The sequence below is a fragment of the Pituophis catenifer genome, unplaced genomic scaffold (assembly GCF_029215685.1).
Source record: "Pituophis catenifer annectens isolate HBS135680 unplaced genomic scaffold, rPitCat1.0.hap2 SCAF_3, whole genome shotgun sequence".
NCBI lineage: Eukaryota > Metazoa > Chordata > Lepidosauria > Squamata > Colubridae > Pituophis > Pituophis catenifer.
The window spans coordinates 178,548,123-178,567,553 of NW_027256883.1; the positions used below are offsets into that span (position 1 = coordinate 178,548,123).

At 38.2% G+C, this 19,431-nt stretch overlaps 1 protein-coding gene across 1 annotated transcript in view; it reads right to left on the reverse strand.

Moving 5' to 3' along the window:
* TSPAN2 (tetraspanin 2) overlaps window positions 1-4,575 on the reverse strand; it is a 55,433-nt gene extending 50,858 nt beyond the window's left edge. Inside the window, exon 1 of the mRNA XM_070939870.1 lies at window positions 4,444-4,575. Coding sequence (XP_070795971.1) covers window positions 4,444-4,512 — 69 coding nt within the window. The 5' untranslated portion in view covers window positions 4,513-4,575. The remainder of the gene's footprint in view (window positions 1-4,443) is intronic.
* Window positions 4,576-19,431: the final 14,856 nt, after the last annotated feature.

Here is a 19,431-nt window from a genome sequence, read left to right on the forward strand (position 1 = left end):
TCTAACGACAGCCGTGCATCCAGGAGGACGCCCAAGTTACGAGCCCTCTCCGTGGGGGCGAGTGATTCGCCCCCAATAGCCAGCGATGGCGTCAGCTGGCTATATCGGGACGCCGGAAGCCACAGCCACTCGGTCTTGGAGGGGTTGAGTCGGAGCCTGTTTCTCCCCATCCAGGCCCGCACGGCCTCCAGGCACTGGGACATCACTTCAAGGGCATCGTTGGGGTGGCCTGGGGTGGAGATGTACAGCTGGGTGTCATCAGCGTACTGATGGAACTCCACCCCGAAGCCACGGATGATCTCACCCAGCGGCTTTACATAAATGTTGAACAGAAGGGGCGAGAGGACCGACCCTTGTGGCACCCCACAAACAAGGTGCCTCGGGGTCGACCGCTGCCCCCCTGTCAACACAGATTGCGACCGGTCAGAGAGGTAGGAGGAGAACCACCGCAGAACGGTGCCCCCCACCCCCAACCCCGCCAACCGGTGCAACATGATACCATGGTCGATGGTATCAAAAGCCGCTGAGAGGTCTAACAGGACCAGGATAGAGGAGCAACCCCTATCCCGAGCCCTCCAGAGATCATCCACCAACGCGACCAATGCCGTTTCCGTGCTAATTGTTTCCATAGCACAATGTTCTTCTCCATGCTATTACAACAGTCTTACTATAACACACTATCAGCCACAGTTCAATTGCATTTTCTTCTCCTGTCCACACAGCTGTGAGGTAATAAGATCAAGCTGAGCAGTCATTCTCCATGTGTTTGTTTAATGGAGTGTCACATCCCACCTACAGCTTAAACTTTCAGCAAGGCTTTGCAAAGAACAAAAGAAATGACCAAAGCCCTTGCTTTATGCCCATATTTCCTCTCTGCAGACCTATATTTCAAAAAAGCTGTTTTTTTAAAAAAAAGAAAGGCCTGGGTTTTCAGAGGGATCGCTGTGATTGTCTCTGAAAGCAGAAACAATGTGGTGTCTTGTGTACCTTAATGATAAACAAACTGATGATGACAGTCTAAGGGTTTGTGATTGACATTCCACTTCATCAGATAAATGGAGCAGTTAGTGAACAGGAGAGAGGATGAATGCAAGAGCTACTGCCAAGTTTCCGAGGGGTTAAAGGAGAGCACGGTCTGTGCATCAGACACAGGCAGGAAAGAGTTCTTACTAAGAGAAAAAAAGAAATAGTACAAACTATTAGGAATCCTGCTATGACCAAAGGATGTAATTTTGTACATGGCAATAGTAGGCAGAGCCCTGGAAGACTTTACGTTCATATTTCAAAACATCAGCTTTCTAGACTTTTTGAGTAGGACTGTAAGCTCAAAATATATGGAAAAAATTTGTTCAACAACCGCAACCAGGAATGCCATGCAGGATTTCCACATGTGATGTACAGGGATTTGGTACATTTTCCCCTCTACAGTAGAATAAACTGTATTACCTCAATTGGCACCACTAGCTGAGCAAACTTAAGTCTTTGTTTAGCTTTCTAGATTTGGGATGCCTGTAAATGTATGTGTGTGTGTCTATAAAAATGATATATGAAAACTCCTGTTTAAGATGTCAATGCAACTGCAGTTCTCAGCTAACCTCACCACTGCAAGCCCATTTTCAAGAGGAGAAAGACAATACAATATATACAGTATATCAAAGGTCAGGTCCCATAGGCTAATCACAATGCTTTATTATTATTTTTTCAAAGAAAAAATTCCTATTTTTAGGAATGTTCAAAGGCCATGCATTATAAAGGAAATTCATAGAAGAAAATGGCAATGAATGCAAATATTGAGTGTAAATTATATAATGAATGGTTATGGTATTCACTTTTGGTATACCCTTTTGAGATATTAGAAAAACGGTTTGCATATATATGGAGGATGCTTTTCTTTGTTGATCCTAATCTAATTATCTACTTTTTAAGGGGTAAACAAGGAATAATAAACATAGATAGGTTTTAGTTTACCTGTGACAAAATACAGACTTTTCTGGATACGGGTGTTTGTTTTTTGGCAATAGCATGCCAAGCTTTGAGAGATTTTATGTTCATATTTTGTATGTAGAAAATTAAGGCTGTAGTCCTATGTAAATGAAAATGTCCCTTTGAATTCAGCAGAGGTTACATTTGATTAGACATGCAAAACCATATTCTGTCAGACTGCAATATTTCTATTTACTCCATTGATCACTGGCATGATGTAAAGAGCCACAATCAGGGCCTCCAAATCTAAATATGTAATGGAAAAGTCACACTGGGCAAGTGCATATTTATGAGATCCAGGTTTATGTAATGTGTACCCATATTTATAAATTCAGTAATGACTTCCTTATGAATTGCTTGTTTTTCTATCTCTTTAAATTGGTGATCAGCTGCACTGTTCAAGCACAGAAAGCCACATAGCTCCGGAACATGTTGATAGTAAAGAGTGTCAAGGATTAACAAATGCGCCCCATTGTGGTTGTTTATTTCTTTTGTTGTTTCTATGGTTTCAGTGAAGAGGGTTTTTTTTTTCCTACTAAAGTTAATGTTAGTATGAAATAAGATCAATACAGAAGTTATAGAGTGATGTTTACTAGCAATTAAAGTGATGTTCCTTTCTTTAGAATTGGGGATAAAAAATGAAAGGACATTCTTTTATTAATGGAAACAGTCTGGCTGAGACATCAAAGCACTGGATTCTTTCATGCTCACTGGAAAATTTCAGAAGCTTAATTCCAACACTTAGCAAGATAAAAAGCAAACTTATGTTAATTATATATCTTAAAATGAACTCGGCCTCATGGTTATTCCTTGACTCTGTCAATAGAGCTGTTGAAATTAACAGATCAGAAATGTGATCACAACGCTTGAAACAGAATATTAGTCCACCGAACATATGATTCTCAAAAAAGACTCTTACTATCCCCAAAAGCTAATCATCAATAAGAAAACTTGATTGCAGATTGTAAATTAATGATGTTATCTGGGGGCTTAATAAAGATAACCAATTGATGCCAGTCAAGGAAAGAGCCCTGCATGCTTATTCTTCCCCTTGACATCAGAAGCCTACTTCAGTTTACATTAAAAAAAACCTACAAAAATAATCTAAAATTTCAGTTTAAAAATGCAGAAATTTTAACTAATATGGGTGGGTTAGTCATGATGGTGGCCACATGATCAAAGCTCCACCCCCTTTTTTACTGCATGTGACCTATGTCAAGAACTCTGTGCAGTTGCGGCTGCCATTTTGACTTTTTTGACCCCTCAAATATACTTCTGTTTAACAGAGATATCTTGGACAAGAAAGTATAATAGTAAAAGGCAAACTAAAATATTTCATGCCCAAACTTCCAATAAATCATTGTGTACTAAGGCAGCTTTCCATATCTGCCCCCCCCCATGAAGTTTTAAACTATAATTCCCATCATCCCCATCTAGCACTATCTTAAGGTAAAGTTATTAGTCTGGGTTAGCATTATTTAAGGGAAAAGCAGCTCTCACAAAGAACCACCAAACTGATATATTGTAGCTTGGCTTCTTTGCAGCGTTTTGACCAACACTTAGATACAACATTTCTATTTAAGACTTATAAAAGTGTCTTTTGACCAACTTCAGATAATAGGAAGAAGAATCCTCTACTCCAGTATTTTGGAGACACACCATTATTGGGTAGGCATTGGGAAGTCTTGGCAAGGTGATCTATATGTCCTATGAGGATGAAATTATTGTTAATCCACCTAAATTCTTGCCAGTCCCCCCTTCTGAACTGTCAAGCACACCTGTGCCCAGCATCTTAGACAGCCTCTTCCTGCCCTGGCTAGGGAGGATGGGAAATGTTATCCAAGATGAAGTGGCTTTTATCATCACGGGTGATATGGTGGGATGTTGCTAGCTTCTGAGGAAGGCCACTGCACACCTCAGTTCACCGTGTACAAACGCTTACTTCCAGATAACCCTCTAGTCTGCGATAACCCTCTAGTCTGCGTGTGCAACAGCTACTGCAGGGAGAGAGGGACCCACAGAAGCGGGAATCCCAACACCAAAAAGAAGCCTGCTTTCCCCGTTGCACAGATGTCTTTTCGTTTATTCCCTCCTCTGAACCCCGAGGTTCCAACATCGCTCGCCTTTGTTGTTCTTATTTCGGATTATAACCCAAAGACGCGGCGAAGTGGGTGGCGAAGGATGCTCGGCTGCAGGGAGCAGCGGGAAATTTGGCGGGTTGGGACGGCGCGGGCTACCTGCACAGCGGACAGCGCCGAACAGGTAAACCCGATCAGCAGCCGCCCCACACGGAGGAAGAGCCTGGCACGAGGTCGTCTCTCTCAACCTCACAGTTCCGGCTCAACAGCGCGCGCACACGCACGGATACACAGGCACTTGCAGAGCCGGCACCCCGGTCCCTTTCAGCCCCCTTCGCCTTTAGCCCCCGAACGCCTTCTGCTCCTCCGGCCCCGCACTGACCCAGAAGATGAAGTTGAAAAGGAAGAGCAGGAACTTGACGCAGCGCATCCCTCCTTGCACTCGCCCCATGGCAGCAGCGGCTCTTCCTCGCGTGCTTTCTTCCTCCTTCTGCAGGCAGCCAAGAACAAGCCCGGCGATGATCCCTCTCGCCCAAGAAACCGCGGCAGGCGCCTTTACCCCCTTTGCCGCTTTCCAGCCTTGGGAGGGCGCAGGGGCGGAGCCTGCGAGGAGGAGGCGGGACGGAGCTGCGGGTTGTTTAGGGCCCTTTGACCTTCCGCTCCCAACGCCCGGACTCGGCTTCTAATGTGAAGAAAAAAAAAAAGGCTCGAGGGGCCCAAGAAATGTGGCAGCCTTTTCTTTTTGTCTTAACTGGGACGGGACGAGATGCGCTTTGGCGGGAATCGGGCCAGCCTTGAGGCAAAATTCTTCTCGTGGGAACCGCCTCCAAGATTACATTTTGGCGCTAGACTCATTCCTTGATATCGCACCTCCTTTACCTGTCCTCTTCAGGATCCGTTTAATTCTATTAATGCTTGTCCAAGACATGTTTCTGACTATATATAGATAGATACCCCTGTATCTGATCACTAGGCTGGGAATAAAAAGCTACCCTGTCCACAGAACAGCTGTGTTCCCACAAAAGACAGTCGAACAAAACAAATTCATCATTTTAGCCTACCCTGACAGTTCAGTCGAGCTGCAGAAAACTGGATTTTTTATGCAGTTTTAACTGTAGTTAAATGCACGTGTCCCGGGAACATAGAAGAAAGTTTACAGCTGCAAACGTTGATGCTGTTCTAAGATAATATATTTATTATCTATAATATTTACTAATATTTTTCTCATATTAAAAATAAAAAAAAATTTCAAAGCTTTCTGCAACGGATTTTATTTTCCTAGGGAGAAAAATTGGCATACAGCATTACGCACAGCATCACTTTTCTACTTGTGACAATTTTTCATTTTACACTAATACTGGATAGTTGTTGTTTTTTTTTAATTTGATTTATATGCTGCCCTTCTCCGGAGACTCAGGGCTTACAATGCGTTAAGCAATAGCCTTCATACTTTTTTATATTTATACAAAGTCAGCTTATTGCCCCTACAAACTGGGTCCTCATTTAACCTACTTTAGAAAGGATGGAAGGCTGAGTCAACCTTGAGCCTGGTAAGATTCGAACCTGCAGTAATTGCAGGCAGCTGTGTTAATAACAGGGTGCTTTAAACCACTGTACTACCAAGGCGCCTAGTACTAAAAGAGGTCACTGCTTTTAATGAATATATCTTTAAAAGGGGAAATAGTCTCAGCATGTAGTTGAAGATAGATTTGTATGCCTAATTACCACAATAATATATTAAAGTCCATGGTCTGATATCTAAATTAAGGTAGCAATTGGAACACTGTTGGTTTATTTGGGGACTTACAATAGTATTTGGGGAGTCAGTAGTGATTGCCTAGATAACTCCTTGCAGTTTTCATGGCAAGATTTTAAGAAGTGGTTTGCCACTGTCTCCTTCCTAGAACTGAGAGAGAGTGACTGGCCCAAATGGCTTTGTGCTCAGTGCAGGGTTAGAAGTCCTAGTTTCTTGCCTGGTACCTTAAACACTTACACCAAACTGGCTTCTATAATAACTCAACCACATATTCCCTAATTTAAGAAAAACTTGACCCATGAAGACAAGTTCTGGCCATCAAGCTTTATCACAGAAGGGGCTAAATTACGACTGCTGAATCAGCCTGTTCTCACCTCTGCTGCTTTTAAACCATGTGCTGGGAAGGCAGGGAATAATGGCTTGGATTTCCTCTCAAAGGGGAAACACAGGACAGGAAAGAAGGATGCAACTGCTTGCCTTTCCATCATCAAGAGGGAAGGAAAAAAAATTACATGGTGGCTGCTCAGCTGGATATTTGGACTTGCCTGCTTCATGGTGGGACATGGCACTTCCTGGATCAGGTGTGACATATCCCCATCTCTGAGAACAAGCAATTCCCATTTTAGGAATCATTAGCTGTGCTAAAAAGTTCTCATGCTCACACATCCCTCTTAAGTACTGTGGCAAAATAAAGGCTAGCATGGAGTTTGTTGATCTAAATTTTGTAGGAACCCTACACATTTAAAACAGATTATTTTAAAAGATACTTCAAATTGTTATTTTTCAAGGTCATAGAAGGCAGTGGAAATGCTCAATGAGAATGTGAGATTACATGAACAAATGCATGAGGACTAGAATGCCTCAGTATAGTCTAATCTTTGCTTATCTCAAAAAGCTACGAATAAATATAGAATAAAGAGATGCTTTGCCACCAAACTAAAATTCCTAGCAGAAGAAATGTTTTCATATAAGGATTTGGTGTCTGCACATAGAAATGACAGAACATAATTTGCAATGGTTTATATAGGAGGTTGTTTTGTGCTCTTAACAATGCTATGTAGTTTGCTTCTCAGAAAAGTTTTCTGATAAAAGTGGTCTGCAACCTGGAAAGTTTCATTATCTGACATGTAAACTTGTCTAAATGTTAAAGCTACATCCTTATATGGACAAACTATCATTAAAGGATCAGCTCAGACCTTAGTCTTCCTGTATATGCATGAAAAATCATTGCTGAATTATTCTTAGTAAAGGCACAATTTTAAAAACACATCACCCTCCTCATTTACAGTTTTAAGTCTAAATTTTAAAAAAATCCTTGCTTAACAAAGAGATATGAAGGACATGAACAACTTGCATCATTTAATGATATTTAATTTGGTTCAAATAAACATTGCTCAACAACTGAATTTGGTTGATAAGTTCTATAACCTTTCCCACATGATGATGTCATTAAAATCCATTTTCTGAACCCAAAAGCTTATTCAGAGGATCAGTTACAGAATAACAAAATTGAAAATGATGTTTTCTAGTCCAAACCCCTCCCAAGCAGGAGATCCTATACTATTCCAGTTAAAAGGCTGTCCAATCTCTTCTTAAAAACCTCTAGTTTTGGAGCACCCATAACTTCTGAATGTATGCCATTCCACTGATTAATTGTTCTCACTATCAGGAAATTTCCCCATAGTTCTGGGTTGAACCTGTTTTTTGATAAGTTTCCATCCATTACTTCTTCTCTTGCCCTCAAGTCCTTTAGAGAATAGGTTGTCCCTCTCTTCTCTGTGACAGCCTCTCAAATATTGGAAGACTGGTATCATGTCATCCCTAGTCCTTCCCTTTGTTAGACTGGACATACTCAGTTCCTGCATCCATTCATCATATGTTTCAGCCTCAAACTCCTTAATCATCTTTGTTGCTCTTCTTTGCACTCTTTCCAGCATCTCAACATCTTTCATGTATCATGGTGACCAGAACCAGATGCAGTATTCCAAGTGTGATATTACCAGGGCAGTATATAGTGGTACTAATACATCACATGACTTTGATACTATTTTCTGTTGATGCAGCCTAAGACTGCATTGCTTTTTTGGCAGCTGTAGCACATTGCTGGCTCATACTTAAGTGGTTGTCCACTAAGACTCCTAGATCCCTCTCACAGTTACTACTATTGAGCCTGGTACCACCTATTTGTACCTGTGATTTAGTTTTTCTTGCCTAAGTGTAAAACCTTACTTTTTTCCCCACTGAATTTTATTTTGTTAAATAGGTCCCAGTGTTCAAGTCTGGTAAGACCTTTCTGGATTTTGACCCTATCTTCTAAAGTGTTGGCTACACTCCTAGTTTGGTGTCTTCTGTAAATTTGATGACTTACCCTTCTATCTCTTCATCTAAATGTTTTATGAATATGTTGAAGAGTACTGGGCCTAAGACAAAACCTTGGGGTACCCTACTACATACTTTTGTCCATGTAGATATAGTTCCATTGAGGACTACATATTGAATGTGGTTTCTCAGCCAGTTACAAATCCATCTGGAGGTGATGCTGTCTATCCCAAAATTTTCTATCTTACCAAGAAGTAAGTTGTGGTCTACTTTGTCAAATACCTTACTGAAATCCAAGTATACTATGTCTACAGTATTTCGCTGGTCACTAATTTAGTCACTTTGTCAAAGAATACAATAATATTTGTTTGGCATGATCTGTTTTTGATAAACTCATATTGGCTTTTAGTAATAGCTTTGTTTGCTTCTAGGTTTTCACAGATCTGTTGTTTGATTATCTTTGCCAGGATCTTGAAAATGATGGAAGATTTCTTACTATTAATACAAGTGCTGAGTCCTACCATAATAAAGTGAAGTAAATTTCTTGTTGCATAAAAAGAGAGCATGTGAGTCAGTTCAACAGGAAGTTGAAAAGAAACAAGCTGAATATGAAAGTTTCTTGTTAATGAATGTGGTGGGACTTTCCAGCCCTTTTAGCACAATCTATCAATTATCTTTTGAGAGAGATCAATGTTTGATCATGCCTGAGATGGAAATACAGAATTGTTCTTCCCTTAAAAGCAGATGATATACTTATTCACTTATTTAGATACAACACTTCAGAATTGATTCTGTGTACCTATTGAATGGTATCTTTCCTGTTTCTTATTATCTGATTATACCTTTTCATTCTGCTAGATCTCTTTCAATTTGATAACAATTTGATAACAATGTTAAACATTTTTACTTATTTTAATTTTTTTTATTATTGTGCATGCACATGCACATACATGTGCATTGATAATCCACATGTATGAAATAATACACAGACAGTGTAAGTATAGAATTAGGTAAACAAGTCTGTCATTTCAATTGTGGTGGCTTATTTAATTTTTGTCTCACATTTTCTTCATCAAATGCTGAAGGGAATGTATGAACCTTTCTCCTCCATAACTGATCCCTGTTAACAATGTGCTCATTAATAGAACACAATTGCTGCATTTTCATAACATGCTATGTCCAAATCAATAAACCATAGTATAGCTTCACAAAATGGACTAATCCACATGAAGAGCTAAATCTATTGCTTAGTTTCCACAACACTCTGAGGTATGCATTATTTAGCCCCATTTTAGCCTGATTTAATATATTGTATGAATCTGGGCATGTATGCTTTTTCCTTATAATAGCCTATGGGATGGAAAGTTGGAGAGAGGGATTCATAGATTTACCTACCTAGTGAGTCTAGTGTCATGCAGATTAGATATTGATTCTGGATGTGGATCTGGATTGCCAACCCTGGTCTAGTATTTCAGGCACCAAAGTCCACATGCAATTAACTCAGGAATCTATTCCGGTAATGGATGGGATGCAAGACTTATCATGAAAAAAATATGAAAGTGCTACTTTCTTAACGTGGAGTTTTTCAGCTCTGTGGTGGTCTTGCTACTCTGAATCTCTCTACATATGACAGATTATAATTTAGACAATGCAAATACATCTGCTAAGTAATGTATGTAAAGGAGACTTTTCAGAGTTTATTCTGGGAATTCCTAGAGTTATTTATGAAAAGGCCTATAATAGCAAAATAGTTTTCCCAAAATAAAATTGTCCCAATTACCTTGTTTCCTTGCTTACGCACAAGGGAAGAAGAACCGGAGTGTCCTGGAAGAAATGTACTTAGGGTTTGGGGAATAACTATAAGCACTTCTCATTAGCATCCACTCTTTTTATTCCTTCAGAAATTCTTTGTGAAATTGGCCTTTAGCAGATACACTAATGTCGAAAGGGCTTCCTGAACTCTACTACCCACCATAGTGAAGTAAAATTAATACTATTAAATATGGGCTGCAAAACTCTGGATGCCCACTAGATGGCAGAAGGAGATGCAAAACACTTTTAATTCCTTTTTTGCATCAAATGTGCCACACACTTTCCTTGAGCTTGAAACATATGATGGTATGAAATTTGTTGCTTTGATGTCAGGGCTGATGCTGTCCTTTCTATTTTAGTGTGGGGAAAATTAAGAAAAGCAACTAATAGATTATTCTGGCTGGTTCCCTCATGCCAAGCATTACCCGCTAACTGAACCAATCATTCTTCCCTAATGGATGGGTGCTTGGAATGACGTTAGGGGTGGTATTTATTTACCTTCCCTACCGGTTCGCAAATGCATGCGCAGAGCCTCCAAAACGTGGAAAAATGGCACGTTCATGACATCGCGTGGGTGGGCGGGGCATCCCGCAGTCGCTCCTACCAGTTTGCCCCAACCGGATAGAATTGGCTGAATACCACCGTTGAATGACATGTTTTACCCCCACTAAATTGCCTTAATAACAAGAGACAGTAATTAATACCTGTGACTCACAGGTACATACCTGTTTTTGAACACAGGTAAATTTTTGTCCTAAACTAGCCTGGGTGACAGGCTGCAGAGCTGGAAAAAACTAAATCTGGCTAAATCCTCCCAGAGAATAAGGAGAGGCAATTGACGATCACTGGGGGATCTCTTGCTGGAAAGATCGCATCTAAGCACCAGAACCTGCAACATGCTGTAGACTCCAAGCCTGTGACAATGGTGTCTTTGCTCAATGGGAGAGCAATGCCCTGAATGGCATAAAAGTTCAAGCAACAAACCCGGGCTCCTCAAAAGTAAAGGGATTGCTCAGAGTGGATAACTCCTTCTTAAGAGATAAAAAGCAGCAACTGTGGTGCTTCTGCATAAAAGACTTAGCACAAGGATAAGTTCATGCTAGATATATTAACTTCTGCTTATGTAAATGCCTGACATTTAGTTTGCTTTTTGACTTTTCTTTACATTTGTTCTGATTTTAATTCTGGTCTCTGCTGTTTTAAATCCTGTGTTGGACTTGGATTATCACTACAGCTTTCTCTACACTATAAGTATCTTTTGCATTCTTGCTTTTGTTTTTTATTGCATCCCTTAGGCCTGGGAATATGTTGGGATTGCATGTTCTGAGAACAGAGCTACAGATATATTTGCATTTACTATATAGATCAGGGGTGTCAAATTTGTGGCCTGAGGGCCGGATGCATCATGTGCTGGCCATGCCCATGCCTGGTTTAGCAAAGGGGAAAAAGTTGTGGTACGTCACATGTCGACAATGTGATAACGCAAGTTTGACACCCCTGATATAGATCCCTAATCCATTAATAAACCAAGGCATATCTTTTTATATATGCATCTTTGTATGTGTACATATATATGTATACATATGTATATATCTGCACATCTTTGTTATTTGAGCTTTTGTTAAAACCTCTTTTTTGAATCAGCTTTGAGATTGGGTGGCTAAAATATTTTTACTGGCCTTTGAGAGTTTCCTAAGATCTGGGCATTGCGCCATTGTTCCAATGAATAATCCAGTCTTGTCCCTTGGACAGGACAAAGGCCACCTTTTTCTTTCAGTGTGTCTTGGCTTAAATTAACAAATATATTCTCTGTGGTCTAAATGCATGGAAAATAAAAGCTTTGGCTTTTCTTCCTAAACAAATACAAATTTGATATACTGTACTTCTAAGATTGGTTTCAGTGTATATAAGCTATACCTGTGATCAAATGTATTTTGTGCTTATTTTTTCTTTAAAAAATACCTCATAATCTAAAGCTATAAATTATCATAAACATTATTATTAAGCAAAGGAAATTGTGGTTTTAGTTTCCATTCTTGTAAAACAGGCCAACCATTTCTAAAAAATACCTATTTTCAAAGCCTGCCTATGCACATACAATGTATCACACTTCCTTATTCTTCCTAAAAGTGTACAGGCTTAGGAACCTGGGTAAGGATTCTTGTCCTATTTCTTTCTGTACATTCCAAAGAATAGGGTTTTACTTAAGCATACAAAGGACTACATCGAAATTGGGTGGAGGGGATCTCAACATGAAATTCTATCATTTAATTTTCCTAAATCACAAAGAGTTCAGTGCAGTTTTTAATTAAGGAAAAGTCCAATCCACAACTTAAATAAGTACTTCTGCTCTATTATAGATGATCCTCTCTCTCTCATTTGAGTGGCAATGAAGAGTTCAAATTATGTTTTACCCATTGGAGAGACTGACTTGTTTTCCTAGAAGAATATATCATGCAAGATACATAGCTGTATGATATTTTCCATGAACAACCTCCTTGCACTTGACCTGAATGAGTCTGTAGATGCTGGGGTAGCTGCCATCAAATAAAAAGAGCTTTCAGTGTAATATGTGAGACTTGCAGCCAATGAATAGTGACTAAAATGATGCCAGGAGTTCACAGACAAACTTGCTAGTCAGAGCTTTGTCCTAGGAATGGCTATAAAAGACATCAGGGCAGTCCAACTCAAACACTGGATATGGGGAAGGCAGGAGCCAAATTGTGAAAAACAAAACCTGGATGGAAAAAAGATTCCCTGCTCTGTCTAGACTATTAGCATGTTCTTTGATAAATCCCTGTGCCTGCTATTTATAGACAACATTGCATTGACGTCTGATGATCTCTTCGTTTAATTTTAAACATTAGCAGGCAAATCATTCCAGAACAATATTCTTTGTTACAGAAACCCAAATCACAGTTTTGCTTGTAATAGATTATGATCCTTTTTCCCCTTTTAGCGAGTGCAGCCTTTGCTTTACATAGCTGCTATTAGGAATTCTGGGCTTGTCGCAATGTCGTCCTAACCAAGTTGTATATATGCCCCAGCAATGTTTTTACATACAGTGTTCTCATGTTGTTGCCTTTATTTCACCCTAAACCTCCTGCATAGGCAGGCTAAAGCAATCTTTAGTTACTCAGTTCTAAGACAGTGTTTCCATCTTCTTTTGACACCATTTTTGCCATGGATATAGCCAGAGGTGTTTCATCTACTATGTGATTGATGATGTGATCAAGGCAGCAACCCACAATAATGCCTGGCAAGTATTTTTTATATTCACAGATTAAGCACACCACCTCTCTTAATCCATCTAATCCTTGACTGAAATTTAAGTTTAGAACAGAAACAGCTAGTTTAGATAGTAAGAAAATTATAAATCCTGCAGTATTTTTTTTCAGGGACTTCCAAGGTTTTCATTTAAGCATAGTAAATATAGTTCTAAGAGTCATTCATTGAAGGATATTGAGATGCTTAAAATATATCATTTTCATGGTGATATGAAGTTCCATGTTATTCTTGGAGTTCCATGTTATTAAGTAAATGCAGTATAATCTCTGTAACAAAATGATTGCCATTCTGAAGATAATTGAAGAAATACTGCAGTTATTGGTTAGCACCTAAGCAATTCTTCATACAGCTACCATACTTACGAATTTTAAAATGGGAATAGATCTGCAGAAGTATTAGATGAACTGGAGTCTTTAAATAATAGTATTTTGTAGAATCACAATCTGATAGACAGGAGAAAAAAGAATACAACTGCAGTTAGAATAAATGCAGCTCACGTTGAAAGAAGTGTTTACAAATGTAATCAGATCTGTACCAATTTCTCCATATGTTGTCATTTCACAACTTTAACAAAAGATACATAACATTTTCAGCATTAATTCTTCTTTGCTAATCATTCATATAATCCATATCTTAAGAATTGCAATTCTTCATATGTGTCAATAGTGATGCAAGTTATGCCATAGTGCTACTAGTGAATCTGAAAGCTTTTCACTGGCTGTGTTCTGAAGGTTTTTGTTATATTTTCCAGTAGCCGTGGTGTTAGTGGGTGGGACAGTTACATTATGACATCATGCAAACAGGCAGTACTTTTATTATTCTGGATGAGTTCAGCCTTTCCAATGACTCACCCTTCTTTTTCTTTCCAGCAAAATTTCATGGGAAGTCTTGCCTCCATTTTCAGGAATTGGATACCAACCTTTGCTAGGGTGATTTTTAGCAGACTTGCTGCATTTATTCCAGGGCACTTGGTTGTTCACCTCTGTGCAGTGTTGTTGGAAAATGAACGCGGAGAGAGATGAATAAGATTTGACAAATGTTTCAAAGATTTGCATTTGTATGTGTGGGGGAAGGGGTAAATTTAATATTCAGGAAATTAGGGGCTGATGGACAGCTTTTTGACTCAATTTTAAGTTAATATATTTGTATTAAAATAGATATACAGTCTCTGCAAAAAAGTCCCTGTTTCCCAAATAGTTAATGTCAGAGAAAAAGGATCTTCTTAAAGATGATCACTTATTAGGGACATTTTAACTGCACTAATGTTGAATACTCTTTAATATCAGGACTCCATAAGCATTGCTGAAAATTCTGGATGTGAAATCCACATATCTGAGGGTTGCCCAGATTGAAGAAGATTGAACGTATTTTTACATTCAAAATGCTAATGATGCAAGTCTCATCATTAAACAACTAATTTAATTTACCTAATTTTATAAAGAAAATGCATAACATTTCTGCCCTTAGATGAAGAATCTTCATAGATTCATATTTCTCTGATGCAAATCATTTGGTTTGTTCACATCTGTTTTCATAATACTCGTTTATACTGGAACTAAATAGTGCAAGTATCTCATTCTTCATCCCTAGGGATTTCTTTTTAAAGATTTTCTAAATGAAATTCTCCTTTGTGTAATGAGTGAGGAATAGTAGAAAAAACATGGGAGAGCTCTATCCAGCATCCATTTTATTTTATCTGTGTTGTGAACTAGCATGAGGATAAAGCAGGGGTGAAATCTAAAATTTTCCCCTACCGGTTCTGTGAGCGTGGCTTGGTGGGCGTGGCAGGGGAAGGATACTGCAAAATCTCCATTCCCACACCACTCCAGAGGAAGGATACTGCAAAATCCCCATTCCCTCCCCACTCCTGGGGGAAGGATATTGCAAAATCTCCATTCCCACCCCACTCTGGGGCCAGCCAGAGGTGGTATTTGTCGGTTCTCCGAATACTCAAAATTTCCACTACCGGAAATGTCTCGAGAACCTGTCAGAACCTGCTGGATTTCACCCCTGGGATAAAGCTATTGTCCCAAGGTGGACCAGAGAAGCTCTTGGCAAGATAGAGAGATGGAGATCTGAAAATGGCTCATCTGAAATTTAACTCCATGGTTCTCTCCATATGTAAGACTTCACATTTTCAAAGCCCAAAAGTTTGATTAAAAGCAATACTGTATAAGATTCTGGTCACGTTAACTATTATATAATTGTTAATAACAACAATATATTACATGAGACACACTTGCTAAGGAATGCATTTCTTACTCCTTTGGGATTAAGGCTTCTTTTAGCTTCCTTGCTAGATACCAAAGTATACATTTGTAAGTTTTTGAGTGTAGGAACAATTTCAGGCAATTTCAGACTGCTTGGTCATTGGAGATATCCATTCTGTAGTTCCTGGAGGTGCACAAGATTAAACTTGTTTAGTGGGAGAAAGCAAAATTGTACAGGATTACTTGTCAATGAGATCAATGTTGGTTAATTTTAAAACAGAGCAGTGTAATGTTTACGTTTATGTAGTATTTCTTAGAATGTAAAGAATGGAGGAGATCTTGGAGTTCATCCAGTTCAACTCTTTCCCGTGTCGGAATCTACTTTTATAGCATCCCCAACTGATGGTCATCAAGCTTCCAATTAGAGCAAAAGAAATCCTCCTTTCCAAGATAGTCTTTTCTTACTGCTAGGAATTTTTCCTGATGTCCAACTGAAATAAGAATTTAAACCCATTGCTTCTTCCCCAATTTTTATATGACAGCCCTTGATCTATCATGTCTCCAGCCAATCTTCTACAAGCCAAACCACATTCAATACTTCTGTTTCCTGTAGACTTTTTCTTCCTTATCATTTTGATTGCTCTAATAAAATGTAATGTCAGTAACTTGACAAAAATTCTAACAGTGATCTGACTGCATCAAATAGAGAGGAATATACAGTATAGTTCTGTGATCCAGAATTAGGATTGCAATTTTTGTGCAGCTGCATAATTGTGGGGTCATAATCAGAAATATGATCCATGAAGAGACCCCAACCCCAACATTTTGAAAAAAGTGCAGGTCAGTAAGGACCTCCCTCATCAATATGCAAGCCTTGTTCTTTCCTTGTCCAATGTAGGGCCCTGATTGTGAGTGTAAAAAATGCAACAAACACATTTTTGGATTCTCTTTACTTGAGAAACCCCACGACAGCAATTTTTGCAGATACCTTTGCTGTTCTTTGATGCTAACAAACATCAAAATCACTCACAAAGCTTTCCAGTTCAGTCTGATTTTTAAAAAGGATTATAGTTCATCTCATAAGTTCCAGATAGGCTTGAAAATGCCTCCCTTCAAGTCATGTTGGGACTTCAGCCAGTGTAAACTCTATGACAATAATTGTAACATAAACAAAACTGGTATTCTTTTTTAATAATAATGTTAAACCTTCCCACTACTTCTCCTTTAGTGATTTGTAGCATCGGTCAGCCAGCCTCTGTTCAAATTGTTATATCAGCACAGTGATACTTGGATGCCTCCAGAAGGCACTATGAATCATCATTGGGTTTCCATTTTAGATGGACCAAGGAAAACCCAGTTATAAAATTGCAGATTGGCCTTTTACTTATTCTATCAGGTTGGATATGTTTATTATATAGTAAAGATAAAAAGCTAATAGATGACAGCAACATCTATTTTTTAGATGTTTTTAGGTAATTTGTCCAAAGATGTCAATATGATGCATCAGATATTTATTTACAACATATACACTATGTTCTTCAGCTCGAAACTGTTCTGGAACTGATATGTCAACAAGGATGAGTAAATGTTATCCATGTTTTTCAGGTGATGGCACAAGGATAAAGTCCAAGAGTGATCGCACAACAAAAGAAATCCTTCTCACTGAAATGGATCAGAGAGTGATAGGCTTTCCTTGACTTTATTCACATTGGGGCTGACCTTCATTGGGCCATTGTGGATTCCTTCTTTCTTTCCTAAAAGCTCCTAAAGAGAGGTAATAGCCTTCTAGTTGTCTTTGCGGTGGCTGGGAGGATATAAAAATGGTTGGTTTCCTGTCTGATGAGAATCATGCACTTAGCACTTTTCTTAATATAAAATAAGATATAATCATGTGATTAAGGCTGCAGTGTTAAGCATACTTAGTAAAACATAACTACTTTATATGAAGCAGTTCAATATTTAGATATAAGATTAAAAAGTAACCAGGTTGCACATTAATTCTAGCAATGTGCAGCAACAAAACAAAGGTGAAAATACAATAATAAATAAAAGGGGAAAGGGGAAAAGGGGAAAATACAATAAAAAATAAAATTAGAATTTCAGGAATAGTGACAGACAGAACATATGTCAGTAATGAAAACGACATTCAGATGTGGCATCCTAAATCCTAATTTAGGAATAATATTCATAAAACAGTATTGCTTAATACTGATCTGCATAAGTATTGCATTGCAACATGCATTTGGAAAACCAAGATGGGCAATATTAAGAAAAATTAATGTAAACAAATGAAAAATAAGAGGGCACTGTATTTCCTTCAAAATAAAGAAGTTGGGGTGACAAGAAATTCTGCATCAAGAACTGTGTAGTTAAATCTGAATGTTTTCCCCAGAAAGAAAATGTAAAAAAAATAAATTATGGTATTGGGTAATTAATGAGAATGTATATGAAAATTTGAAATTTGAATTATTATAGGCATCCAAATCTAGGTCAGCTGAAGATCTCTACTTCTGGTGTTTTAAGAAAGTGTTTTGTGTTAATGTTCTTACTCTTTCCAGAAGTGAGTGTAAACAGCCTTGGTGAAAGCAGCATATTAACTTTGCACATCAGCAGGGTGTATTGAAGATAATTTAATGCTGAAAGCAGGTTATGAACATTAATATTCTGTCTTAGATATTTACAGTAACACATTAAGAAGTCACTGAACAGTCAGTGGTGAGAAAAATTAATCCAGATATTTCAACATAAAATAAATATTTTTTCCAGAAGCCTGAACCTCTTTAATTTTACATGCAGCTTGAGATTTGAATTTTTCTGTAATGATCCACACTTTAACTGCAGTGCTCTGAATATATACGGAAAGGTTGAAAAATATTACATTCTTATTCCTTTCTGTTTGTTCTTCACTATGTTTGCAGTATCTGTTTATGTGCAAATTAAGCTAGAAATATTTCTGTGTGTCTTTGGGTGTTCTTTTTACCACCTAATTATACATCAGAGACTCAGTAGGTGTTTGTTATAATCTAATGCTAAACTTATTGACTTGAAATTAATCTTCATTTGCCTTCAACTTTATCTAGTGTTTCTAAAAATGCAGGTACTGATGTTTACTTAGTTGTAAACCCATTATGTTCAGTGAACATACTTTGTAACCATGTCATTATTGTATCAGTCATATAAAAATGAAGTTATAATTTGCTAAAACTAGATGTTAACTTTGAGAAACAGATGCTTCTTAAAGTGGGACAACAATCTAGATATCTAAACCTATTTGTCATGACTTCTCAAGGGCAGAAATATAAGTAGGGAGGATTAGTTAACTCAAGAAGCTAAAAATGCAGAAGAAAAAAATAGTATTTGTTTTGAATGTTATAGCTCCCCTGCCTACATTTTAGCAAATGGTTTGATCAGGTGTTGCATATAATTGAGAAAATATTTTTTCTTTCTGAAGTTTGATACCATGCTAGGGATTTTACTTTCTCAACAGCCCTATAAGGTAGGCAAACGTCCTTTTGTTTTACAAATGGGTAAGTAATGCTAAAAGGCTGCAGTTTGTCCAATGGCGTGTAAAACACAGTTTTCTCAGGCTTTGTATAACTTCAATAGCAACATTTCTCAGCCTTGGTTTGTTGGCTGTGCAATTCTGGGAGTTGAAAGTCCACGCGCCTTCAAGTTGTAAAATCAAGAAACATAGCTCTATATATATCCTTAGTCAAGAATCATCTTATTCTGTAGAAGACTTTCTGATATAATATGACAGATTAGACTTTAGTGCAGACTGGAATGAAGTCATACATGCACCGTTTTGCCATCTTGAGTTTAAATTCTAGGTTTTTGCTTCCATTCTGAATTAGCAGTTACTTGCTATTCTCTTGATGATTTGTGAAAAGTCTGATCTGATCTAATAGTTTCTCTAGACTGGGAACTTCTCCATTTCTTACAGGCTCACAGGTATCATAAACATGATTTTTAGAATGGTTTTATG